This window comes from Pseudopipra pipra, chromosome 19 (genome assembly GCF_036250125.1).
Source record: "Pseudopipra pipra isolate bDixPip1 chromosome 19, bDixPip1.hap1, whole genome shotgun sequence".
Taxonomy (NCBI): Eukaryota; Metazoa; Chordata; class Aves; order Passeriformes; family Pipridae; genus Pseudopipra; species Pseudopipra pipra.
Window position 1 is genome coordinate 10354102 of NC_087567.1, and position 27932 is coordinate 10382033.

Here is a 27932-nt window from a genome sequence, read left to right on the forward strand (position 1 = left end):
CCTTTCCCTGAGGCTGAGGATGCTGGGGGACAGGACAGCAGGGCACCAGGGGAAACACCTGGCTGCCTGGACCTAGGGAGTTTCATTTTTCTTCAGATTTATTTTTTTCTTGTGAATTTATTCTTCAAAGCTAGCCCTGGCAGGCAGGTGTTTAAGAGGAGATGCTGATCTGCTCAGACAGGGTCAGGGTGCTGGTGGCTTGCCCCTGTCTCCCCACCAGTTCCCCCAGGGGTGGGTGCTGTCAAGAAGCCCACCCTGTCTTCTCAATGACCAGAGCAAGGTTCAGCCTGTCCTTCTGCACTGTTCCTTTGGGTCAAAGCACATCTCATTTTGATAATCACTGGGGTTTTACAGGTGATGATACAAGAGCTGCCAGTTTTCATGACACTTTTCCAGGCACTGCTGAGTCCTTTCCTTGTCTCTGTGTCTCCAGTGGTGGGGACCAGAGAGGCTCCAAGGTGACCTGAGCTGGAACACACAGCAACAGCAGATTTTTGGGTCAAAACACAAAAGACTCCCCCAGCAATCACCACCTCCATGGCCACATTACACCACCCAGAGAGATGCTTTTGAGGACTGAGCAAGGCAAAGCCCTGCTGCCCTCCTGCCATGGGTGAGTGAGGTGTCAGAGCCTCCTCTGAGTTTGAACAAGCCCCCCACACACACACACAGCCACAGTCTCCCTCTCTGCCTGGGGACCAGCAATTCATCCCAGCAGGGTTATTCCTCAGCACAACAAATAAGTCAGTCAGAGCAGGGGTACAGATGAACGTCAGGCATCAGTTTGTCAAAGGATAAAAGATTTATTTATTAAAATAATAATTCTTTTTCTCTTTGTGAGGCAGAACACCTGCAGAGCTGGCTGTGTTGTGGCGTGAGTAACCAAGTTCTGGGGCTGCAGCTGATCACAGGGATCAGGAACACTGAATACACTGAATATTTTCACTGTGGCTCCAAGAGTCAGGGCTGAAGGGGTCTCTGCTCCACAGCCCCATTGGATGCTGCATCCAGGTCATGCTCCTCTGCATCCCTGGTGATGTCTACAAACACCTGCAACGTGGCACAGAGGAAACAACCCCATTATTGCCAAGGACTGACCGTTTTTGTGCTGGTCATGGGCTATTTCTTCCTTTTATACAGGCAGTTTCTAACCTGGAACTCCCACATCAACGTACCTGTTGCAAAGTGTTCAGTGACAAGCTGTACTCCTCAAGCCTGAAATTCTGTTTAGCTGCAGAGGGGTGGAGAAAATATCCTTAAACCCCAAATCCATATAAACAGTTTGAAAGCCATCTCCTTACTTAATTGATTGTTTCCTTTTACCTGCTTCTAACTTGGAGAAAGACCGGGACAGGGGTAGTGCGTCTGCCATTGGTATCTTGTAGATGAGCAAGGAGGAAGTCCTGAAAAGGCAATAAAAAAAAAAAAATTAATTCATCATTTTGTGACTCAGCATCAACGTTTGAGGGGCTTGTAGGGCGACTGTGCTCCCAGGTAAATTACTGAGCAAGGTCAGTGGGAGCAACAGAGAATCCCAGCACAAATCCCACAGGACATTCACCTTCCTTGCCGAGCTGCACCGGGGAACAGGTTTAGAATATCAGCGTGGAGAGCATCGCTTTTCTCTGGGTCTGACATCTTGATTTCTAGGTGGTAACTCGTGCCAAACTTACTCTTGAGATCCTCAGGGGAACCAATGTACCTGCAGAGGAGGGAAAACATTGCTCAACCCACCATAATCAGCAAATAAAGCAGTCACTGGGGTTGGGCAGCAGAAACACACAAAAACCGCTGGTTACACACTCGCCACAATCCAAACCAGTATTTTCCCTTAGATTAGGAAGGGAAAAAAAAAAACCAAAATGAAAGTAAAACCAAACAAAGCCAAACAAGCCCCCCCAGACTGAAAACCAGGTGCCATCCCAGTGCTGAATGTGACCCAGTGCCCACCGTAGGCGCCCCGACACCAGGATGGCCACGCGGTCACACATCGCCGCCGCCTCCGGGGACTGCGTGCTCAGGATGGCTGCTCGTTCCCTGCTTTTCATGCAGCTCTGGATCACCTTCCTGGGGACAGAGGGATCACAGTTACCTCCCAGGAACAGCCAAAGAAAATCTGGTTTATGTGTCTCCCTTCCTAAAAGCACGACTAAAAGACTTCAGTTATCTCTCTTGAAGATCTCGTGGGTGCCAGTGCCATGTTGCAGTTTGTCATGGCAGCACCCCCTCCAAATTTTACACTTTTGGTGTAAACTGTTGGTGAAAAGCTAAAGCAAACACGAGGGCTGAATGACTAAAAGAAGAACTGCCTATAATTTTTAGTTTTTCTCTGAAGAAAACAGGAATTTTTGCTTTTTTTCACGCTCACCACATGCGGCGCCGCCCCTTCGGGTCCATTCCCACGGATGGCTCATCCCAAAGCATCACTGTCGGGTCCCCCAGGATGCTCAGAGCAAAGCACAGCTGAAATGGGAACAGCACGAGGTCAGGTCTGCTTTACTTCACCTGCAAAACTGGTGAGTTGTCCTGATATATCTTAATCCTTGTGCATCTTTTCAAGGCTGAAGTTCTTGATTCCAAAGCGCAGGAGGAACAGGGATTAAAAAAAACCAAACACATCAGGTGTTCTCAGTTAACATTTTAATCTCTCAAAATCAGATTTCCCCAAAACTCCTAAGCCTGCCTAAAATGAGAAAGTGTTTTTCCATCCCATTTGCTGGCAGATGCACATGGTGGGGTATGAAGAGGTGATTACCTTGTAAATCCAATTTGTGGTTAGCACTTATTAAACACACAGTGTGGGAGAGCAGGGGGAAGGGGAGGGAGGAACCTGCCAAGCTCAATTCCAAGGCTACTGATGAAAATAAATGATGCCAGGAATCCACTCAGCTGAAGGTTTTCTGTGCACAATGTCCAAGGAAGAGCAAGCAGGGTTTGCTCAGGTAACACAGACAAAGGTAACACATACCTTTCTGGCTTCTCCAGCAGATAACCTCCTGGCTGGGGTTTTGAAATGCTTCAGGAGGTCCAAGGCCTTGGCTATGCTGTGGGCAATGGAAAGGGAAAATGCCAAAATGACCATCTCTCTGTGCAAACACTGTGGTGAGGGGAGCTGAGGAACCAGACATACCTGTCTTGGCTGACTACACATATCACCTTGGGTTACTTGGTGATTTTACTCCTAACTTGGATGGTAAATTAAGGAATTTTTGCAGGAATTCAAGGCAATAAGTGCAGCTAATGAGAGAAATGAGTTGCTCATATAACTGGCCACGAACTGGAGCAAGTTTTAATTTTTTCCTTAAGTTTTCTAGATAAACTTAGGCTAAAATCTTCATTTACAAGGGACTGAGAAGAGTATAAAGTAGCAGATCTTATCAGGACATCCCATTCCTCTGAGGTAAAGAGGCATTGGAGGCTCTGTCACTTAATCACAGAAGATGCTGAGTTTGAAGGGACCCACAAGGATCATTGAGTCCACCTCCTGGCCCTGCACAGGACCATCCCCAAGAGTCACCCCATCTGCCTGAGAGTATCATCCAAATGCTCCTTGAGCTCTGGCAGGCTTGGTGCTCTGACCACCAACCAGGTTTGTTATCAGGAAAAAACCTTTCCCTGCCCTATAGACTCGTGGTGTGGCTTGGGCTGGGAGGGACCCTGCCTCTGGAGGGAGGGAGAACCAAGAGCTGAGATCACTTGGCTTCATACCAGCTGATGGCAAGAGCTGCATCTTCTTTCCTCATCCCTCTCACAGCAGCAAATGCCTCCAGGTGCTGGAGCACTGTCAGGTCTGGCCAGAGCGGGTCCCGCTGAGGGCAACAGCCCAGGCACCCCGGGGACAGGGGGGCTGCATCGTGGTCCCTGAGCAGCACCTGCACAAACACACACACACATAGACAGCTGGGGGCTGTGGGAGTCACAGAATCACAGAATGGTTTGGGTTGGAAGGGATCTGAAAGCTCCTCTCATCCCACCCCCTGCCATGGGCAGGGACACCTTCCACTGTCCCAGGTTGCTCCAGCGTGGCCTTGGACACTTCCAGGGCTGGGGCAGCCACAGCTTCTCTGGGCAACCTGTGTCAGGGCCTCCCCACTCCCACAGGGAAGGATTTCTTCCTAATCATAGAATCATGAGATGGTTTGGGTTGGAAGGGACCTTAAAGCCCATCTTGTTCCATCACCTTCCATGGGCAGGGACACCTTCCACTAGCCCAGGTTGCTCCAAGCCCTGGCCAAGTCAAACAGTAGCCAGCTGAGCAGTCAGCAGACACTGGTGAGTGGTCACCATGTGGCTGTCCAGAAAGCTTCATGGACAGGGATCACTCTTCAGGGACCCAGGGATCCTGCTCCATCTGCCTTTTCACTACCATGGAACTTTGCTAATAGCACCAAGATGAGACTCCCTTTTCCTGGTAGTACTTTTCTGTTTCCAACATTCAGTCCCAAATCTGTAACAGCAATGGCATTTCCCCTCCCCCAGCACATGTCATTAATCATTCTGCACATAATTAATTGATGGATTGTTACTGGCCCAACACTGTCCACATTTGTTTCCAATTTCCTAGTTTTGCAAGGCTGTTTATGGAGAGGGTTATTTTTGGGTTTTATTTACGTGGCAACATTTCCTGCAGGGCTTGGGAAATTTCACAGTGGGTTTCCAATGCCCACCAAAGATTTTCTGTAGCTCAGATCCTTAAATCTATAACATTGACTTCAATGAAAACTAGAACATGCTTGAAGTAAATCAGCACTTTCTTCTCACTTCTGTAAATATCCAGAGTATATAAATTGCACATAAATGTCCATAAATTCCTTGACTGAAGGGCTGTGTTGATGACTTGCCTTATCATATCCTTAATTTATAAAGGCATCAAGGGCATCTCCAAAGGAACCACATACCTCCCCAGCAGTCACTGTTACTTCTCCAGAAATCATGTTGATAGTTGTGCTTTTTCCAGCTCCATTGGGTCCTAACAGACCTAATACTTCTCCTAGAACAAATATGCAACGACTGTTAATAATAATTACTATTAATAAGACCTTGCTCCATCTGTGCTGGGCAATATCTAAATGTACAGTAGGGGAAGGGGTTGTTCATTAACTTATCCCCATAAATTCAAACTTTGAGTGCAGGAGCCCGGGATGTTGGGTCTGGTTGCCCACAAGAAAATTCTGATGAAAACATTTCTCCAAACGTGACCTTCACTTTAGATTTTAGTCATTTGTATTATAGGGAGTGCAGCCAAATACTTGAACCTTTCTTAACACTAAAAGAGACGTTTTTGACAGCAAGTTTCTTCTGTTTCTGGAAGATGGAATTGGCTTTCTTGACTTCATATTCCTTGCGCAGACTGTTGACAATGACAACGGACTCCTGTGAAGAGACAGAGAGGGAAATGAAAACTCTCCTCCTGTCCCATGGGACAGCTGGTCTGTTCTTACCATTAAGTATGACTCTCTAAAAAGAGAAGAAGATTTCTCAATTAAAAATCCAGGAAAGAGAGCAACAGGGAGAATTTAAAAAAAAAAAAAAGGGGGGGGGGAAATAAGCAGAATGGGAACAAAAATAATAATGTCAGCTAAACTCCTTCTGGTGCCAGGGTGAGATCAGGTCAGGACATCTGAGTGCACGAGCTCAGGAAGCAGAGATGAAGGTAAAGTAGCTAAGAAAGCAACCTGGAGATGGAGAATGAAAAGGGGAAGAAGGAAGAGGGTTGGACTCACCTCGTCCTGCTGCAGGGAGACCATCGCGCTCCGCACCCTCTCCCTCTCCACCTGGACTTCTGGGGGCTCCTCCCCAGGGTGGTCCCTGTTCTGCTGGGCCACTCTCTTCTGCTGGATCCTGCAAGTGGAGGAGGAGAGGTGGCATCACTGGGAGTCACTTCCCAAAAGGCTGCTGTTTCCAGGTTTGTTCCCAGGGCAGCGCCAACGCAGCCACTGCACAATTTATTTGAGCTCAAGGAGCTCATAGAATGTTGTGAGACAATGTTTGCTCAAATATTTATCCATGGGGGAGAAACCAAACCCCATTGGCACACCCTTGAGAAAATAAAGGCCAAGTTCAGCTTTTCCTTCATCAGTAACTATTGACTGGTTCCTGCTTCGCACACACCAGGGATCTGTTCAAGGAGGATTAAAATACACACAGCAGGTTTTCAAAGCAATTTGGGCATCTAACCCAGAGTCACAAAATCACAGAATATTCTGAGTTGAAAGGGACCCACAAGGACCATCAGGTCCAGTTCAACCCAGCTGAGTCCCATTTGCTAATGCTTGAAAATTTGATATTTTCTACAGATCTTCTCCCACATGACTTAGGTGGTCAGTCTCTTGCTGTTGGTGACAGAGAAGCAGGGAGCAGGTTGCAGATGACCAGCCTGATGAAGCTTTAGGGGGAGTCTCCATCCTACCAGGAGCAATACTGACATGTTTGAAAAGGAATTAAAACGCTGTGTTTCGATTTGTAACTATAATTTTTCCAGCTGCAGTGAAATGTTCTGAAACCTCAGCTATGAACCTTAATAAAAAAAAAAAAAAAAAAGCTCAAATCGCAATTTTTATCCTCTCAAGGACACTGTAGTTCAACTGATCTTCTATTGCAACACACTGGGTGGGAATTTGCCACCAGACACATTCAGGAAAACTCCAGTAAGTTAAGCTGTAAACTGCAATGACCCAAAGGAATTAAAAACCCCTCCCCTTGTCGTTAGTTTCCTGCCCTTCTGATAAACTGGTTAAAAAAAGCTTTATGCACATTTTGCAAAGTTTTTTTAAGTTCCCCCCTCCTCTCCTCCTGCTGTCAGGGGTGAGCCAGGAGCAGCACCAAGCCCACCCTGCAGATTGGGGTAGTTCTGGCTCACAAGGAACCCCTGGGACACACCTGAAGACGGGATCAAATCTTGTAACTCCTCCATATCTCATCTCCAAACGGCGCAGGAGGAAAGCAAAAATCACACAGTGGAGGTATGGCTAAAACACCAGAAATTAATTAGGTTGGTATGGAGACAAGGTAACAACACACTTGATTAATATTAACGATAAGGGGAAGCAGGAACCTCTCTCATTTATTTCAACTAAAAGGTTTAAAAGGGGAAGAAGTTAAATTGATGCTTCCCATACATTTCCATCTGACATGCAGATCTTTTGCAAAAGCCTTGAATTCCTTCTGCAGCTTTAGCCCAGATAATCTGCACCCCAACAGATCCTGCAGGATCGGGGATCACATCATTCTTTTGTAGAAGCAGCATTAAACTGATTAGTTGATTAATACTGTCTCTCCCTTAGACATGAGCTCCACTTCACACCCCCCTTCCCTCCCCAGTTTTTGCACAGAAGGTGCAGCATCCAGGGGCCACATGAGGCACAAGCCCATGATTCCTTGGATGTGCCTCCCCTGCCAACCCTTAACGTGAAACTTTGACCACATAACCTGTGGTTTACTTATGGGGAGAGTTATACAAGCCCAGTGCAAGTCCACTGCATCACAACAGCCACCCTTTCCAAAGCAACCATCTTCCAACTGTTCCTTACTGCAAAGACAGCCATGTAGATGTGATTCCCGGAGCGAAGGAGTTTGTCATTTTCTAAAATTGCGAAGTCCTACAAGAAAAGAATGTCAGTTAATTAGGAAAATTCCTTAGCACGGTGTGTCTGAGTGCAGGGTCAGAGCAAGTGGGGGAGGTAGGAGTGTTTAGCTTTTCTTCAGGATGGAATAAAGCAGCTTTGAGCTGCACTTTGGTTTTGCTTCATGCTGCTCAAAGGGTTGTGGCTTCCTTGGCCACAGTGATTCAGAGGGGCCTCAAATCAGATCAGGTTAGATTGACCTTCCCCATCCTTGCTTCTCTCTTCCCAGTTCTTTTACCTCCTGCCAGCTTCACTTCCTCCCTCTGGGTCTTCCAGCTCCACCTCCTTCCCCTCCCATGCTACCAAAATACAGCCATTGAAACAGCTCTTGGTAACTAAACAAACCAAAAATATTCCCACCAAACAAAGGATTAACAACTCAAATCTTGGCTCCTTCTCTCACTCCCCTGCCCAGACCTTTTCTTCTCTCTCCTCTTGTCTTCCCTCACTCTCTTTTGGGCAGTTGGCACTTCGAGACTGGGAACTTGGAAAGTGCCTCTTGCTTTGCAGTTTGCACCATTAGGACCATTATGGAATTTAGTAGGATGTGTTTTACTTACTGGTGCAGAGAACATCATCCAGCCCAGAGGTGGAAACACAGGAATCAAACAACAGGTATAGTAAACTGGTTCATCCTGGCTACTGATTATATAGAGAGCATAATTCACCTGGAATAATGCAGGAAAAAGAATTTCCAACATCAGTGTATTGTTGCTAAAAAACAGGCTCTTTGTCACTGATTTGGGTTTATTCTGCTGTGTGTTGATATATTTGAAATGAAGCCTCAAGTGGCAAGACATGTAAACCAAATACTTCAGAGGGAAGATGCTCTTCACTTACCAGAATGAAGACTAAAGACCGAACGTGACGGTTGCTTCGCCCACTGCCAATTTTGAAGGCAATTAAATAGATGAGGAGGACAAGAGATACCCCATAACCAATAATGCAAATGATCTGGAATGAGAGAGAGCACCATCAGTGACAAGGAGGGGCATGTGGACATGTGGGAACCTGCCTGGAGTAGCCCACTTTGAATCCAACAATCAAAGCACAAGCTGGCTGGGGAGGGAGGGAGGGAGGGGGATTTGTGTCTGCCTGTTTTCAGCTCACCAGGAGGAAGGTGGTGCTGATGTGCAAGGGGCAGGTGCGGCTGAAGGCCACCAAAAGCCCAAACATGAGGGACATCAGGGTCCAGAAGAGCGGGACGTCCACCAGGGCCTGCCCACACCAGTATGCCGAGGGGAAGAGCCCCGAGAGCCGCAGCTGGGAGCGAGCCTGGAGCTGCCAGTGGGAACAGGGAGCTGAGTTAGAAGAGTCTAAAACACCTTTCCCGCTCCTCCCTTCCCTGGCTGAGCCTTCCTCCCCCTTCCCAAGCACTTGCATTTCTAATTCTACTGTTGTTTAAAATCACATCGTTCCTAAAAAGGAAAAAAAATGGAATTAAATCATTCCGATCCCAAAATCTTTATTGACACCCAAACTATTCCGAGCCCCAGCTGATTCCCTGGGATGCAGAGAAATGCACTTTGGTACAACACTCTGCTTGTGTGGTTGTATTTCTTCTAACATCCTACCTAGAAATCATAGAATGATTTGGGTTGGAAGAGACCTTAAAGTCTATTTTTTTCCACCCCCTGCCATGGGCAGGGACACCTTCCACTAGCCCAGGTTGCTCCAAGCCCTGTCCAACCTGGCCTTGGACATTTCCAGGGATCCAGGGGCAGCCACAGCTTCTCTGGGCAACCTGTGCCAGGGCATCACCATCTTTAACTGGTCTCCAGAGATATTGAATTTACATTCACTTCTTGTGTAAGATTGTCTACAGCTCGTGCTCTTTACCTTGTAATCCTCCATGCTGCTCACTGCAAGGAGAGGAGGCAAACCAGCAGCCAAAATCAGCAGGTAGCTGAGACAGTTGAAAAAAATATAGTTCTTTAAATCTGAGCTTTCTGCCTGTGGAGAGAAATTCAGAGTCACCCGTAATCAACAGCTATCCAGGGAAAATCTGGCTCGTAGGATGGCTGAACATGCAAGTGAGCAAGAACACTAATGGTAAACCATTTGTGGATAAGAACAGAAAACAAGGCAAATTAAAAAAAAAAAAAAAAAGGTGTCTGGCATCTTAGAATTTTCAAAAAGTATTTTAATAACTGTAGATTTTTGAGAAAAGAGACTAACTTTTTGATGCTGATTCCTGCAAAATGGATGCTGGAGAAAGGTGGGGTTTGTAAGTATCACTGTTGTATTCAGACCATATTCATCATCATAGAATGGTTTGGGTTGGAGGGGACCTTGGAGTTCATCACCCCCTGCCATGGGCAGGGACACTTTGCACTAGCCCAGGTTGCTCCAAGCCCTGTCCAACCTGGCCTTGGTCACTTCCAGAGGTGGGACAGCCACAGCTTCTCTGGGCAACCTGTCCAGAGCCAGGGCCTCCCCACCCTCACAGGGAAGGATTTCATCCTAATATCTATTCTAAACCTAATCTCTGCCAGTTTGAAGCCATTCCCCCTTGTCCTGTCTCTCCAGGCTCTTGTAAATAGCCTCTCTCCATCTTTCTTGCTGGTTCCCTTGGGTGCTGGAAGGCCATGGCACTGAGACCCTACAGAGCTCCCAAACACGGCAGAAGAAACTGTCCCTAAAATCCCCCAGGAACTGGCAGCACTCAGACCACTGGCCCCAACCCTTGGAACTTGCTCACCCAACCAGGTTTCCAACCTGCACAGTCCTTATCTCTTCAGCATTCCAGTTAGTTCTCAGCTGAGAAGGCAGGACAGGACACTCACCCTGGACAGGACCTCGCTCCAGAGGCGGATGCGCGCGGTGGAGTTGAAGAGCCTCAGGAAGGTGTTGCTGATGATGTTCACGAGCAGAGGGTAACAATTGACGGGTTCTGCACCACACATGACCATGAACTGGTAGCTCTGAAGATGTGAGAGCAAAAGATGTCACCTTCATGCCCTTGAGAAGCGTGAGCAGCACTCAGAGAACATTAAATATTATTTAATAGGTAAAAAAACCCCCAAACCCCTCCCTTCCTGGTGTGTTTATTTCTCTGCACCTCATTTAAGTATTTTTCAGAGGATCCTGTTGGTGTATGGGATGAAAGAAATAAAAAAAAAATCCCTCACCTTGCCTTCCAGGGTTACTTTTATAGCTCCACTATGATGTGGAAGGCTTGTGATGTTCTTCTCAAGAGTTATTTCTGGGGTTATGCTTTGAGTCTTCAAAGCAGCAATGAAATCCTCCATTTCTGATCCTGAGATCAAGTCAAGAACAGAAATTAGAGTAATTAGAGAGGGTTTTTTTCTTTAAAGGTAAACAGTTTCATACAAACAAGTTCCCACTTGCAAAGCAGAGGATGTTAAAAAAAAAAAAAACCCAAACACTGAGATTCTAAGCAAACATGTATTTGCTATATTTTTTTTTCTATTTTAATTAAACTGGTTAAATACAATGTGTGTTTCCATTCTTAGCTTATTTATTGCTTTTTTTTTTTTAATTTGCCTGGTTCATTACTCTTTCACATATCATCTACTCAGTTATTGTCACTAAGAATGGATTTGCTTTTGCCCCAAAGAAAACACCTCCCAAAGGCATAAATGTAGAAAGGAATGTACAGACAGAGTAAGGCAAGGTTGGTCTGTCAACTGTAATGAGATTCAGGTTGGTGCAGAAAGTGAGTCAGCATCACATGTTCTTCTTTACCTGTGTCATTGAGGATGAGAAGGTTTGAGGACTTATTTTGAATTTTCTCCCTAGTGGGAAGAAAATATGGACTAGCTGTGATTTCCCAGCTGCTGGAGCTGTGCCACAGTTGAATGAGGGTTACAATCATCATCAGTGGAAGCATGAATGTTCCAAACAGCAGCAATCTAGGTGGAGAAACAAACCATGAGTGAGTCCAGGGGAACTCCAACTTAACTAATACTATGATATGTGGGGAAACTTAAAACTTGAGCAATTCAGAGCTCTACCAGTAAATTCAGACTGCCCTTATTACCCCGGCTTTTAAACGTTTTCCACCCAATCCTCTGCTTCCAAACATCTCCACCAGCACTGAAGCCTTCCACGAGTCAGTGCAGGGAATGATCAAATCCCTTGGAGAGCACTGAGCCAGCACAGGGGCTGCAGGGCAGGGGAGAGCTCCTGTACTTACACGGCCCTGAGGAGCTTCCCGTCGTGCCGGAGTTTGAGGAGGCGGACTCTCATCACAGCACACACTTGCTGCCTCCAGAGCCCCATCCCACTCCCTGCCAGGATCCCCTGTCTGGGAAACCCCGGGAGGTTTTGGTCCCTCTCCTCCAGGTCTCTGTCTCCTGTGTTTTGAAAATGCCATTATCCACAAAGAGCCTTTAAAGGACACATTTTAATCACAATAAACAAGGATCTTCTGCTCTGAACTGAGGAATGCTTTGGGTTTTTTTAAGTCAGAAAAGAAACAAGGGCAGCAAAAAGGGGCCATAATTTATCCAGAATGTAAATTGCATTGCTGAATTCAGATTGGCTGAACCTGTTTTGGCAACACATCCAGTATCTTCACTGGCCTTGTGAAGTGCCTTCTGCCCAGTTTAGCTCTTCCCACCTCCTTGTCTGGGCAGTAAAACCCTTTAAAGGTAAATACCCTTCCAACATCAGCCATCAGCCTTCAATCCTTGTGCTTAAAAACCTATGGGAAGTCAAGACTGAATCATCCAGACTTCTCCAAGAAGATATTCTTCACTAAAGGAAAGTGGGATTCAACTGCTACTCTAGACCTACCAAAGTTCACAGTTAACAGAAACTCATTAGGTGTTCAATTAAAACATCTGTGTATGTGGGACCTTAATAATATCACATGTGCAAATTGGAGTCAGTGCTTTACCTTCTCCATCAACGGCTTCCTCACCCTCCAGCTTCAGGAAAACATCTTCCAGGGTTGTCCTGGTAACCTCATAATTAACAACCCCCTGCAAAAGGCTGCTCTCGAGGTGGCTGAACAGATCTGCACAACAGGGACAACCAGACTCAGCCCAGTGGCCAAGGTTGGTGCTGAGCACAAACTCAGACTGGCAGGGTTAAAGTTGGGTGTTCCAGCATTCACATCGTTAATCTCCATAGCTTAAAAACCATCACAACATTATCCTGCTCTTTAGAGGTAAGCAGGGGAAAATTCAGAGGTTTTGATTAGCGTGGGCCATCCTGAAAACAGAGGAGACTCGGTGGATTTTAGTTTGGAGATTAGTTGGTGGATTTTCTTTTGTTCATCTGCATTATTAATATTAACACGTGCATTGGAATCTTTCTGTAAGACTGATGTTTATGCAGCTTCCTAATCCCACATAGCATGGACTAGGCAATAGTTACTGCCTTCACAGCAACTTTGCTCTCTGCTTTTCCCAGCACTTGGTTTCCCTTTAAAACCCTGGCACAGTGACAGGTTTTCTTACCTGGGAAGCTGTCAGTGTTTTCCAGAGGCAGCATATAACACAGCTCATCCCTCTTCTTCCCTTTGAGCACAGCATCAGGGATGTACTGTCTGACCAGGGAGGAGATAAGCTCTGGGTCACACAGGTCATTTGTGTGCATCCTGTTTATGTTAAAAACCCATTGTTAGAATGTTAAGTGAGGGGGGAAAAAAAATGTTTGCATCATCTGCTTCAAATCCAAAGCCAGGGAAACCTTCAAAACTGGGCAGCATTTCAGTGGGAATTTTTATAGGTGCCCCTGGTTTTGCCACGCATGGAAAAAAAGAGTTGAGGTTGGGAATAATGATTCTGCCCAGTACTGCTAAAGCAAGAACACAGAAATTAAAATTCAGAGGAAAAGAGCTTCCCATTAAAGGTGCTGCACATCACTCTGGCACCACAGATCACCTCACTCTGGTCCCCTTTCAGCTGCAAAGGAGGCTGCAAAGTTATTTTAGCTACCTGCTCAGAGCTTTCAGGATTGGGTTCCAAAGAAAAGCAGCTTGTTGTCCCAAAGCAGGGTATTTTTGGCACCCTCAAAAGTCTTTTAAAGTGAATAGTTGAGATTCCTAGTACTCTGCATAGAAACTGTACAGAAACACAGACTCTACAAGAAAACACTCATGAGAACTAGAAGTTGTTTTTTTTTTATTCCAAAAAGAGTGATGACCAAAAGAAAAGGATTTACCTTAAGTGGTAGCCAATTCCCCATTTTCTCTTCAAGTACAGGGATGAGCCAACACTCTGTAATCTCCCATTAGAGAGGAAAGCTTTCCGATCTGAGGAGGTACAAAACCAAAGGATTTAGGGGGATTTACAAGAGTGCAGCAGACTGACCTCACCCTGCTCCTTCTGAACTCAACAGACACATTAATCATATATTGAGAGGAGTAAAACCAGGCCAAGTGCTGAAGGTCTTTTTTCTTTTTAAACCACCACCTTTCTCCTAAACATCAAGGTTACCCTTTTAATTATGAATTCTTCTGGGCTCGTGGAGAATTTCCCACACAGCACGGGAATAATAAGGAAATAGGAAAGATATTCATTCAAACAGCAGCACTAATGTCTGTGGGTGCTGTTAGAGACATATCCAGACAACATGGAAGTGCTTTATCCTGAGGAAGAGCACGAGCAAGGTCTTGGAGGGACACGTCAGTCCAGGTTTAGCCTTTGCTCAGCCTGGGTTGGGTGGTTGCTCTCAGACAGAACGTGCCCCGTGGGCACAGACTGCACCACGGTGGCACCCACATGTGGGTTCTGCAATGGAAAACCCTCTTCTGCAAACCCACAAAGTGCAAATCTGGGCTCACCAGCGTGAACATCAGCCTCCTCCATGGACTGGGTGGTGAAGAGTGTCGCGTGCCCAGCCCGGCGTTCCTTCAGGAGGCTCCACACGTGGTGCCTGGAGCAGGGATCCAGCCCAGCTGTTGGCTCGTCCAAAAGCAACACCTGCCATGGGAACAAGGTCAGAACCATGTTCCCATGGCTCAGTTCCATGTTCACATCACCCCATTTCATTCTTTTGAGGATCTCACTCGAAGAATGAAATGCATCCTCAAGTGTCAGTCATTTTTATTTCTCTTTCTCTTGCTACAGTATTACCACTCTTTTAATTAAAAACGTGGTTCTCATTGAACTAGATCCCTCCATCCTTCCAGTAAGTGAATGAGGAGGTCAGTAACCTTGGAATGCCAGGAGAAGATTACACCTGTCCCTGTGCCAGATCAAAATGCAAAGCTATGTGCTCAAACAGTACACACTGTGTGTGTATAAATCAAATTCCTACCTGGGGATTCCCTAAAATCGCAATTCCAAGAGACAACTTTCTTTTTTGGCCCCTGCTCAGAGCATCAGCACAAACGTTCTGAAGGTCAGTGAGGTCCAACATCACGAGGACTTTCTGCACCTTGGTGAGACACGAAGACAAGAGTCAGATTCCCAAAGCACTGCTCACATTTTAACTCACAAACGGCTACACACAGCACAGGAGAGCACAGCTTCAAGATTTCAAACTTATCTACTTTAAGTGGCTTTTCTTAGAGTGAAATGCTGCAAATCCAAGTTCCAGCTCACGACATGAGGATAAGAAAGAACCGAAAAAGCACTTCACCCCTAAATTAGGGTCACTCTCATTTCCACAGAACCAGATGCTGGTGATGATCTTTGGCTGTAAAAGAGAAGTCAGTGGCTGACAAGCACATACCAACCTCTTGCTCTACTTCCTTCCGCTCAATCCCCTTGATGTGGGCAAAAGTCCTGAGGTTTTCCTTCACCGTTAAGGCTTCAAAATGCAAATTAAGTTGGGGGCAAACCCCAACCATTGCCTGAATTCCTTCCCTATCCGGTATTTCAGAAACGTTGTAGTTGTATATCATTGCAGAACCTGCACAGGGGGGTGAAGGAAACAAATTTCATCTTGTTTCCCAGTTACAAGGAGAAAACAGAGTGGTTTGTGTTCATACCTTTGACATTAATCCCAGCACTGTGGGTGTTTCTCAAGTGATAAAATAGCAACTAAAAATATTTTTAAAAAAGCAAAATAACTGTGCAGTCCAAAGCTTTAACACCCCTCAAAAATATTTCAGAGCACCAGGTCTCTCCCTTGAGAATAAAAGCATATTTCCTATAGGTGTTTTCCTTGGAAAGCATCAGGCCATCCAGATGGAGAAACAACCATCTGTGCATGCTTACACACGTGAGCATACCCATAAAGGGCACATTATCCCTGGAGCTCACGTGGAAGGAGAAATTTGCACTGAAACAAACCAGCATGAGGGAAAATTTTTTGTTTGTTTGTTTGTTTTGTTTGGTTGTTTGTTTTTTTTGCATATTTCCCCTTTACACTTGAAAAAAACCCAAACAGTTTCTTGCCTTGAGCATCCAGGTCCACGATCTTACCTGCTGAAGGCTTGGAAAATCCACTGAGCACATTTAAAAGGGCAGTTTTCCCACACCCACTGTGGCCAAGCAATGCAGTGATCTGGCCTTCATATATATTTAAGGACAAACCTGGAGCAGAAATAGAACATTAGGATGGAGGTTGGTGAGAAGTGGACTTGTTCCTGTGGCTTGTTGCCACGAGTGACAGAGTGACATTTGTTTTGAAGCTGAGGGGCAAAACCACGGATCCAAAAGCACAGGTTGAGTCTTCAGAAGTTGGGACTTGGCTTGGTAAGGAACCTCCTGCCAAGTCTTTATTGAATTGAGGGAACTAGTGTATTAACCTCAATATTTAAAGAGTTTTGACTTCAGTTTTCTACAAGGTTCACAACCTTTTATTTTAGTGTGGCTCAAGAGAGTGTCCATAGGAAGAGAAGAGCCCACAGCTTTCCCAACATGGGAGATTTCAAGAGTGATTTCAAAGCAGCCAGACTTTGCTACCTCATTTTCTTTTTTAAAAAAAAATACTTAATTCATCTTTCTGTGGGTTGTTTGGGTTGGGTTTGTTGGGTTTTTTTACTCAATTTAGACATTTGGGACCATATTGATATTTTTAATATTTTTCATATTTTTCATTTTTTTATATTTTCACTTGGAGTTCCTGTTGAACAAAGGCATTTAACAAATACCCCACAACTATGCTGTGACTATGTCAACTATTTGCATTGGCAAGTGCTTGGAGAGCTCAACTCAGGCAGAGACAGCAGATTTGGCCACAGCCAGGGACCAAAAAACCCCAAGTTTTCTTTTCCCAAAATAACTTATATTTTGAGAGGGAAGTTTGAGAGGGGATTTTTAGAGTGGTGGAAAAAACAAACAGCTTTTAAGGAGAGTTTTGTTGTTGCAAAAAGTAATAAACAGTGATTTTCCTGGAGGGAAAAGGGTGATAACAAACAAGCTGGTAAAAATTTGCCAGTAATTTACCCCAGCAGAAAAAACCATTGCACAATGTAATTTAACAGTACCAGAGGCAAAATTCAGTACATCCAGTACCTTTCAAAACATTTTGAGTTCTTATCTAGTGAAAAAGGAATAAAGGAATTACAGAATCTCTTCTTACCCTTTAAAGCTTCGGTGCTCTTGCCCTTCTTCTGATATGTCTTTTTAATGTTGTTTAACCTAAAGGAAAGGTAAGCAAGCCATTACTATGGAATCTCACAATTTGGACATGTTTCCTCAAAATAACCTTTGAAACCTAATAGAAGAATGTTTCCCAACCTCCTCCCCGAACTGGTCCTGCTCACTCTTAAGGAATCACTTTATGGAATTCATTTCTTGTACCTCTAAAGCAGAATTAGCAACTGTACTTTTCTAAAAGCTGTTTAAAAGGTTTCCAAGCCAAACTCGAGGAACACTTAGTGAAGGAAGCTGGAGGCCCCAGGGAACGAGATAACTCCTGGTTATCTAATTAAAAGTGATGACTTAGCTATTAATTTAGCAGATCTATGTTTGTTTTCTGGTAACAAGCAACAGGCAGCATCAGCAAAAAGCCCAACTAGCCCTGGAAGGTTGTGCATAGAAGTATTTTATTTACCACACTCCATCAGCTTTGTGCTTAAAGATCACGGAGTCACAGAATGTGCTGAGTTGGAAGGGACCCACAAGGATCATTGAGTCCAACTCAGTCCTGAACAGGATGATGGTGAAGGGGAACAGAGTCACTGCTGATGCTCTACAGAGAGGACAGTGTAGGGCAGTGAGTTTGGCCCTGGCTTGGAGGATGCACCACGTCCAATAAGTGTTTTCAAATCCAGCTCTGGAGCAGAATGAAACCCTGAGCAAACCCTCCCTTTCACACGTTTGCTATTAAACTTTATCTCTATACATAACATGACTCAGTCTAACATTCACCAGTGCAACATGACTGTGCTCTCCAGGGTCAAATATTGCATGTAGAGGTGTATTTTTCATGCCTACAGGAGCCCTCACCTGATTGCTTCCTTCCCATCGAAGCCCGGGGGCATCGGCTCGGCGTCACCACTGAGAACGGGGTCGTGGGTGCTCTCACTGCCAGCTCTCACCCCCACGGACCCACTGCTGGGCTTGAACCAGTATGAGGGCCTCAGGAAGAAGGCAGGAGGATGTGGCACCCCATACTTGCCTAATTCAGGGACAGAGAAGGTGAAATATCAGCCCCAAACTGCCCAGCCGTCTCTTCCTCGACAGCCGCAGGATGTAGACTCTCAGCAGAGTAAAAGAACTGATAAACTCTGCTATTTAAGTTGTCCACTCATTCATTCATATCTGTAAATGCAGGTGGAGGATAATCACAGCACAGACCCCATTTGCAACCTCTTGGGTCCAAAAATACCAGGTCAAGTCCTGCAATATCCTTCCAAACCCAGTGCTCAGGGCTGTGGGAGCAGGATCTCAGTGCCTCCCTGCAGGGTTTAAGCCTGTTTTTGAGGCAGGGTCAAACAAGGCAGTTACACACACCCAGATTCTGGGCAAACAGGATTCTTCCCAACCCTTTATTTCCTGAGAAATGCAGTAAATCCCATTTTCATGCCCTGATGTAACCTCTCAAGGCTGTTAAGATGCCCTTCCACAACCTGACCAGCACAGCTACCAGGACACCTTTTTTGTTGCTCCACGTGGCTTACAGTCTTCTCTCACCCCACCACCCCTTTGGTAGCTTTCCCCCTACAAGGGGAGAGAATTATAGAATAAAATGCAAGGAAATTTACTTTTTTTCCCCCCCTCACATTTCCACTTACCAGGCAAAACCTTATCAAAGTAGATGGCCAGTAGGAAATACAAGACACTGTCAAGGCTCAGTGCGAGGTAGAAGTTATACAAAGGGTACAATTTGGGGTTAGATGCTGGTCCATGTTTTTCTAATTTTACCATCTAAGGGAAAAAAAAAAAAAAGGACAAGTTGGAAGGGTCAGATATGACACTTCCTTCAGGCAGAAACACTCTGTGCAACCTCCTGCTGTGTCATCACAACCACTTTCACTGAACACCCAAGTCCACTCACGGTCACGATGCTGTTTCCAAGGAGGCAGGGGCTTTATTGTGACCACAAGCATCAGAAATGCTTCAGTAAGCTGAATTCTAAGCTGTGGAGAAGTTTCTACAGCAGCAGAGTGATGCACGTGGGGTTTGCTAAGGCAGCACTCCCAGACCTCAGGGTTCTTGCAGATCTCGGTGCCCACCACACACATCCCACTGCTGCAGTGATCACAGAGATTTCAGTATACTGCATATACAGAGGCTGTAAAATGCATAATGCAGTGGACTGCCCAGCAATTTTTGTTACAAATTAGGATGGACTTTTTGGAGTCAAACTTTCCAAGCATTTAGAGCAGATGGATGGGTGTGACTGGGTTGTTCTGACAACACAAACTGTGGGTGGTGCTGTGCAATTCTGCAGCAGGAGGATTGCTGTGGGCTGAACTTGTGTGGTGCACCACCTTTCTTTTGGACCTACCGTTGCAAGGCCAGATGAGAAGGCAAAAGGACTGAAGAGATTCAAAATCCATTCTGCAGACGGCGGCAAAAGGTCGAACAGTGTCAAAAAGCCCACTGAGCCAAAGAGGATGTGAAGGAGAAATCCCACAAAACTGACAATATTTGGCTGCTTTAACAACGAGCTGATCATGAAAGTGAAGTGAATCTGCAGCAGAGAAAACCAGGAGTTAGCAGGATGCATTTCTGCTGGCAATCAAAAAAAAAACAAACCCAAATATGAAAATAGGAGACCCAGCTGAGCTTCAGTTGTCCCCTAGAGATGCACATGGCACATCACAAAGTTTGTGATTTAGCAGACAGTTCTGAGAGTTAGGGCAGGCTTATAGGGGCAGACAAACCACTCCCAGCCTGGTGTTTGCACCTCTCTTTACTCTGATTTCAAATCAGAGTCTCTCAAAATGTAATGGGAGTGATATATTTAGAAATTATATTAAAATATAGGTGAATTTTCATATATATAAAGTATATAATATGTTTAAATATATAAAGATATATATTATAACAATAAATTCCAGTAGTGAGAAGTTTTTTTTTTACTTTCTCATATAATGCCCAGCCCTGGAGAACTCTGCAGTCTTTGACTTTTAGATATTTTAATTAGGAAACCGAAAAAAAAGAAGTTGCATCATTTAAGAAGACAAAATCAGACTTACAGAGGCCATGCCATAAAAGAAATAAAACAAATATAGCTCTAAAAAGCTCTGATGATTCAAAGCATCTGTCAGTGTGATCAGTGCCAGCAGACTGGCTGATATTGAGATGTACACAGTGTACAGCAAACTCCAGGATAACCTACAAAGGAAAGCACAATTATTTTTGGCCCTGAGATGACATACTCTGTAATTCAAATGTTTCACAATTCTATTTACAGCTTCCATACTGGAAAGGTGCAAATATCACAGACTCAAAAGATCAGGTTGGAAGGGACCACAGAGCATCATCTGGTCCAATTTCCCTGCTCAGGCAGGATCATCCCAGAGCTCATGGCACAGGATTGTGTCCAGATGGCTCTGGAATATCTCCAGTGAGGGAGACTCCACACCCTCTCTGGGCAACCTGTTCTGGTGAGGGGTCACTGCACAGGAGAGAAGTTCTTCCTCACGTTCAGGTCTTGCACCTCCCCAGGTCTCTGCAGATGCAGCAATGCCAGCAAAGAGAGACAGAGCATCTGCAGCCAGGAGCCCTTATCTGTGAGCTTTTCCTAATGATGTGAAATATTTGGATTTGGAAGCCTGTTTGGACAGATCCTGCGTCCCTCCTGTGCTTCATCACTGGCAGTTTTCTCCAAAATCCATTGTTTCTGCACTTTTTGTGTTGTCTGTGTGAATCCACCCATTTTCTGGAGGCAAACAACACCTCAAGCCCAAGAGCCTTGCTACACATGAGTGCTCTTCCCCTTTTCTGGGGGGAGAAGAACAGACCTGAGCATAACAAACAGCAAGAAAAAATCCCACCTGTCTTAGATCAACTTGCTTGGAAACAGAGGTTCTCCAGCAAACAGAATCACAGAATGCTTTGGGTTGGAAGGGGCCTCAAAGATCACCTAATTCCAACCTCCTTCCATGTGCAGGGACACCTCCCACCAGAGCAGGTTGCTCCAAGCACATCCTGCATACATTAGACAATGTAACCCCTGTAATCACACAGAGAATTTCTGCCAGACTCACCAGAAGGCAACATCTTGCAAACCCATTGCTCCCATTAACACCTTGAGCTTCTTCTTCTCCCTTAGAACTTTCACTGATAAGAAGTGCACGAATGGGGAGTAGCACAGTATAGCACAAAAAATGAACAGCACATAATCCAGTCTAAACACAGGTTTAAGCAGGGGTGATTTCAGACGAACCCCAGCGATTGACTTCATTTCTTTCCAGACAGAATGGTTGGTTTTCATCTAGAGAAAAGAAACAAGGTGTAAATTTCGTTTTTGTAATGAAAGAGCCGGCATCAGAACAAACAGGTTTTTATAAGCAGTAAAACGATTAGTTTGTCAATAAAGTTATGTTTATAAGTGGCAAATAACAAATATTTAGTATCTTTTTGTGCTGCCTTGCAATAAACACTAACCCTGGACACTTCCAGGGATGGGAAAATGAACGGGTTTCGTGGGGAGGATTTTGTGTGGGTTTTTTGCTGTTTGGTTTGTTTGTTGTTTTTTTTTTTTAAGTTTACAGATAACTCTGCAAAGAACAGAAAACATGTTTTCCACCGTGGTCACTTACTTCTATGACTGCTGCATCAATGCTGGACTGCACTGAGAGGAAACCCCCGTACCAGTACAAAGGAACTTTGCAGTAACTTTCCGAATAATCCCCGCAGGATTCTGTTGGGGAAACAAATAAAAAAAAATTTAATTAATACATTTCCATACGTATGTGTGTGTAAACACTTATGTATAATGCGTGGAGTTGAAAATGTCTTTTACCCAAGAGTCAGGAAATCAAGATTTAGTTTTACTCAGCCTTTTATGTTTTAATGTGGAGACAGGCTGGGAGAGCTGGGGCTGAAGAAGAGAAGGTTGTTTGGAGACCCCACAGCACCTTCCAGTGCCTGAAGGGGCTACAGGGAATCCAGAGAGGGACTGTTCATCAGGAACTGGAGTGACAGGACAAGGGGGATTATTGAGTTCAAACTGGAAAAAGGGAAATTTAGGTTAGATATTGGGAAGGAATCCTTCCCTGTGAGGGTGGGGAGGCCCTGGCACAGGTTGCCCAGAGAAGCTGTGGCTGCCCCATCCCTGGGAGTGTCCAAGGCCAGGTTGGACAGGGCTTGGAGCAACCTGGGCTAGTGGGGGGTGTCCCTGCCCACGGCAGGGCATGGAATTGGACAACTTTTGAGCTCCCTTCCAACCCAAACCATTCCACGATTCTATATCTGTGGATAAGGTTTAGTTGTTCCTGAAGCTTTTTTCTCTGACCCTTGTTTCCTTTCACGAGAAACAGACTCTCAGATTTTAATCAACATCTTTCTGGAGTTGTTTAGCACATGGAAGCTCCATCCCTTTGGAGTGGCACAGCAGCACAAAGATCCAACTAAGCAGCTTTTAATATAAAATCAGATTCTACGGTTACATTTGGTTTGTTACCGATGTGGTCAAAGACATCATTTGGAAACACAGTTCTGCTGATTTGAAGTCTGAGGCTGTAGGAGAAGTCATCCTTGAAAACAACACCAATAACTTCATCTTCAAAAGTTCCTTTTGTTTCCATTTTTTCCTCATTTTCTATCTCTTCTATTATTATACCTGTCGTTAAAATAAATAAATAATATTTAAAAAAATATATAAAAATAAAACCATCACAGCTAAGACTCTGATTAGCTGGGCAACAACATGAAAATGGGCATCACTACAATTTGTACCCTCAAAAATCACGCTGGCCAAAGGTTTTTCCCCACCCCCAGGGCCAGTTCAGACGTGGAACAGGGATTGAAGAGCAGCGTTACCCCTCAGCACTGAATCCGAAGCCACTCTGCCCATTATTCTCCTGGTGGTGTTGGTTACAGGTGTGTACATGAGCGTCACTCCCGTGGCATTAAAGGCTGGATCATCCAGTTGCCCCAGGAATTTGTAAGGGAATTCTGCCCTCGGGTATTCCCATATTATATCCGCCGTCTCATGGAGCATGAAGAGGAAAACCGCCGACGTCACCCATTCCTGGAGGGGAGGGAGGAAACGCAGAGCTGAGGTGGAGCCCAGGGGTTGGTGGTGTGGGAAGGCTCCTCCAGTCCCCTCCTCACCCAGCTCTGCACCGTCCAGCTCCTCTGGCTGTGGTTTGAGACCCCCAAAAATCCAATTTCTGAGTCCAAGCCCCCCTCCCACAACTCACCCCGGTGTGAGAGGGGTTTTCCAGACACAACACAAGACTCAGTATGGGGGGAAGGGAATTATATTACAATTATTACACAGATAAATATTATAATACATTATATACACAATCCTAACTATCTCTCCTATGATATAGCAATATTTACATTGGATCAAATCTCCTCTCCCTCCAATAAAAGTCCAGAAGGGAAGAAGGAAAGATCCTTTCCACGTTCAGGGCAGCAGTGTCTCTCCTCTTCAATGCAGCAGTCGTAGCTGGAGTTGCTGTAGTTGAATTTCTCTCTCCATTCCAGGGTGACTTCGCTCCTCACACGAGGGAGAGGCCGTTCCACAGGTGTGGGGGATTTGAAAACACGAGGAACGTTTCAAGTGGAAAACATGTTTTCTTAGTGCTGGAGCCAAGGAGGTCTGCTGGTAATTGTACACCGTGGCCATGAATCGGACATTGTGTTCCTTTGTCCAGTGCAGGGTGGGAGCAACAACCAAAAGCAACAAATGCAGCTTTGTCACAAGGCCTTATTGTGCCGGGATGTCCCAGTGTCACAGGAAGAAGGGCAACTGCTGACATTTCCCAGGGAACCTCATTACCAGCTGAGGTTTCTCGTATCCCCTTGCATAAAAACCATGCAATGTAAAAAAAAAAAAAACCACTTTGTAGTGGAAATCCTAATTTCCCTTTGGAAGAACCGACACTTGCCTGAAAACTTTGAATCTTCATCCTCCACACCAGAAGGATGTTTTTCCACAGGAGAGCGCGGGTTTGCCGAAATATTTTTGAGGCTTTCTTGAGTATCCCCTGCATTTTTCCAGCTGAGAAAGAAAATGATAAAATTTAGAATGAAACAGATCACTGGAAGTTAAGGTATTTACTTGTGTAAACAGCATTTTGGGGGAAGCCAATAACATGCCAAAGGTTGAGAACTTGTCTCCATTTTACAGTTTGGACAACCAAGGTGAAGTTCAAAGGAAATAGCCCAAGATCATGGAAGGGAACAGAGAGCTGGGTTGGGCTCAGCTGCCTCTTCCACGTGCAGAGATTCATCCTTCTTCCTCTTTGTAGAATGAGACAACTGTTCACTTTCTACATTTCACTGTAGAAAGAGCATTTATGCCTTGCCTTAGATGTGATTTTTTGGCAAACCACCACTCACCTGCTCCAGGTATTGTAACCAGTCCTAAAATCATCCCTGTTACACACATGCCCTCTTTCCACATCATCCCTTGGGGGGAGGGCACCAAAAACACTGGTGAGATGCTGAAGGTGCTGTAGTGGGTTGACCCTGGCTGGACACCAGGTACCCACTAAAGCCACTCTCTCCCTCCCCTCTGCAACTGGACAGAGGAGAGGAGAAAAACAACAAAGGATTCCAGAGTTGAGATGACAGCTGGGAGAGGCCACTGACTGATCACCATCATGGGCAAAACAGACTCTGAGTGGGGATATTAATAAAATTTATGACCAGCAGGATCAGAGGAAAAGAGCGAGAAGCAAAATAATCTTAAAAACTTCCTCCCACCCCTCCTTCCTTCCATGTGTTCCTTTATATGCTCCTAAATACTGAGCAGGGAATATTTAGTGGGGGATACTTCTATGAGGAATGTTTATTTCAGCTCCAAGTTTAATTCCCTGCACAAGAACAGCAGCGAGTCCAGAGTGACAGGTTTCACCCCCCTCCCAGGAGGAGAGCAGGGCAGGGAACCTCCCAGCATGTTTTTGTGTTTTAATCCTTTCAAATGGCCTGAAACCCCAAATCAAAGCAGCCTCAAATGCACAGTGCTCTATTCCCCTTGGACATCACTTCCTGATTTCACAGGTTGGGCAGCTGGAGTTAATAAATGGTTCTACTGCTTTGTTCCCTTCCCTGCTTGTTTTTGGAATAATTACGTATTTGCCTACTCCGAGGGTGATGGATCCAGAATCCCTGTTTACCCTCTGACTGTTATCACAGGGCTTATCTCCTGGTGCTCTCCCTTCTCCTGTGCTTCCCCATCCCAGCCAGCAGTGGAGGTTAAAGACAAATAGGAAGGGATTTCTAGGAAACGTCCTTTTTTTTTCCCAGATCTGGATTTCAGGCTCTGGGAACTGAAATCAGGATGTCTGGGGCAGTAAACAAAGCTTCATGGAAAACATGATGGTCTTGTACAAACTGCACTGAATCTCTACAAGCACGACAAACACTTCATTTAAAAACTGATGGAGCAAATCTAAAACTTTTTAGAAAATTCCAACTAAGTTTCCACCAGTTTTAATTTTTTTTTTTCCTGTGGAGCAAGAAGCAAATACCACTGGAAGCCAAACATGAAGCCAGGAATTCAAACAAGTGATGCTGCCCAGAAAAGCTGTATGAACATAATCAGGAGAAATTTAACTTTCAGTTAGATACTTAATAAATACTAGATATTATTAACTTTTAATTAGATACCTAATTAAGCCATTAGATAATGATCAAAAAGGTAAAGCAAGAGAGAACCCTCTGCAAGACCTGAGTTACAAAACTTCACGCTCAGAAGACAAAATAAAACCCATCAGAATTTTCTCTGGAGGCAGCAGTGTTTAAGGCAGTTCAGAGCATCCCCTGGAAAACTGGATGAGTCTGGAAGTCTTTGCCTCCCGAGGGCTCATTAAATACACCCAAACTTCTTGCTCTCCAGGAACACACTGCTCAGGTGTTGCAGTAACTTCCATGGGATCTTGTGTGTGCAGCTCTGCTGTCCCAAAGGTTGTCCCAGAAAGGCACATCCCATATAACCCCTTCCTTTATTTACTGTCTCAAGGAATTCCTATTTGGCACCTCCTCAGACTTCTTTCCCTCTAATAAAAAATCAACTTGTTGTGATCTAGCTGAAGGTGTCCCTGCTCATTGCAAGGGGGTTGGACTAGATGTCCTTTCGAGGTCCCTTCCAACCCAAAATATTCTGTGAGTTGATGATTTTAACTCCTAAAAATCTTCAGGAGCACTGTCAGGAGCCTCTCCATGCTGCCTGTGGAGGAAGCAATGAACGCTGCATCTCCCACTTCCCAGAGGAGCCACAGGTTTTCCAGGAGCCAAGGATTAATCCCTGCACATGGGGAGTGCAGAGGTGAATGTGCTCTTTCTGTACCCTTCTGTTTACCAGTTATTGCAGTTTTTTTGTTTGCATCTGACCCTCTGATAAACGCAGGACAGATTTGCACCAACTCCACTCTTCAACATACAGACTTTGAAACGGGTTATTTTCCTACTCTCAACTTGAAAATAACAACTCCAAGCCTGCCTTTTGTCAAAATTCAACACTTTAACTCTTACAGAGAAGTGAAACTTGGGTTTTTTAATTTTTTAGATGGCTTTAGCAGCATCAGCAAAGCAGGAGGAGGAGAGTGGAGGGAGTGATTATCATCTGGGAAGACCCAGTGATCAATCTGCAGCTCTTCACCTGCAGCCAAAGTACATCCGTGATGAGAATCAAAATCCACACACACCCAGAAAAGCTGAATAGTTTTGCTCCTTTGCCTCTTAAACATTTTGTCACGAAGCTTAAAATCTGTCAGAGAACATGAGCTGGAAGGGGCAGCTCCCCTGCATTCAGTGTAACACTGTATTAAATAATCAGGAAAAAAAAAAATTGATCACCAAACAAAAGCTCTGCATGAAAACGCCCTGAGGAGAATTTTTCTATTTCTAAATCAATTTCTCCTTAAAAAAAAAAAAAAAAAAAGAAAAAAAAGAGAAATATGAGGCTCCTTACCTGATGTTGTGTTTTCCATCAGGACTAGGTGCCCCCAGCTCTGAGGTGTCCGAGCTCCTGGTCCCTTTGCAGCCCCGGCGAGGGCTCAGCGCCGCAGCCCAGCCCGGTGGCCATGCCCCTCTCCAGACGTCACAGCCCTGTCCCAGGGGTGTGAACGCTTCCAAAACTTCTGGAGTGATGACCCAGCCATGGAGCAATCCCTACAACCTGCTGGCCCGGAGCCTGGAGATGTTTACACACCAGAAGAGTTTGCAGGATTTAACACGACTCGCGCGTGCGATACAACAGCGACGTTTCCACCAGGCAGGAGAGCTGGGGTTCACCCTGAGGTGGGGTGAACAGGAGCTCCTGAGTGCTGGCAGAACCACCTCCTCACTGCCCCAGCTTCTCCAGAGGGAAAATTCTGCTGCCTTCTCCCCATCTTGCTCAAAGCCTGACTCAGCAAATGCTCCTTCCTCTGCCGGGGTGAATCCTGCCTTCCAGGACCAAGGGGATTTCAGTTCTTGTTCCTCCTTTCCTCGTTGTTTTTCGTAATTTTTGAAATTTTTTTTTCCTGTTTCCACTTCTTTTAATTGCTTTTCCAGCAGCTGCTACACAGCTGGAATCAGGATGGAATGTGTTGGGCTTTTACAAAACCATCTTTCCAGTGGATCTGCATTCAAAACAGGGAGGTGAGGAAATCAGATAAGCCAGGAAATCCAAATGAGCTGGAAGGGTGTATGGCCACACGATAACTCAACCAGTTAAATTAATTTGACTGTCCTGGAATTTCAACAGCTTGAGAACTGTGCATCTAATTTGCAGAGCTGACCCAAACAAGAGCTGTCTGGTTGTTGCTTAACAAAAGTCTGTAGCTCTGCTGCAGCTGCTGATTTACTCATTTTCAAGGAATGAGCT

The 27932-nt window shown here is 45.2% G+C and overlaps 1 protein-coding gene across 1 annotated transcript; it reads right to left on the reverse strand.

Moving 5' to 3' along the window:
• Window positions 1-783: 783 nt before the first annotated feature.
• On the reverse strand, window positions 784-27825 carry LOC135424664 (ATP-binding cassette sub-family A member 9-like). The gene is given in 40 exon segments (XM_064676128.1): window positions 784-1050; window positions 1176-1231; window positions 1324-1403; window positions 1562-1702; window positions 1951-2067; window positions 2369-2463; window positions 2969-3044; window positions 3709-3872; window positions 4899-4990; window positions 5256-5373; window positions 5724-5841; window positions 6880-6968; window positions 7530-7598; window positions 8183-8290; window positions 8463-8576; window positions 8733-8903; window positions 9462-9575; window positions 10409-10546; window positions 10754-10881; window positions 11331-11497; window positions 11782-11941; window positions 12487-12606; window positions 13052-13191; window positions 13758-13848; window positions 14380-14518; window positions 14856-14975; window positions 15277-15452; window positions 15968-16078; window positions 17070-17128; window positions 17939-18110; window positions 18727-18859; window positions 19443-19628; window positions 20137-20275; window positions 21151-21377; window positions 21706-21806; window positions 22569-22727; window positions 22928-23138; window positions 24007-24119; window positions 27036-27071; window positions 27074-27825. Coding segments are annotated over 40 exon segments (4914 nt in total). The 5' UTR covers window positions 27150-27825; the 3' UTR covers window positions 784-960.
• Window positions 27826-27932: the final 107 nt, after the last annotated feature.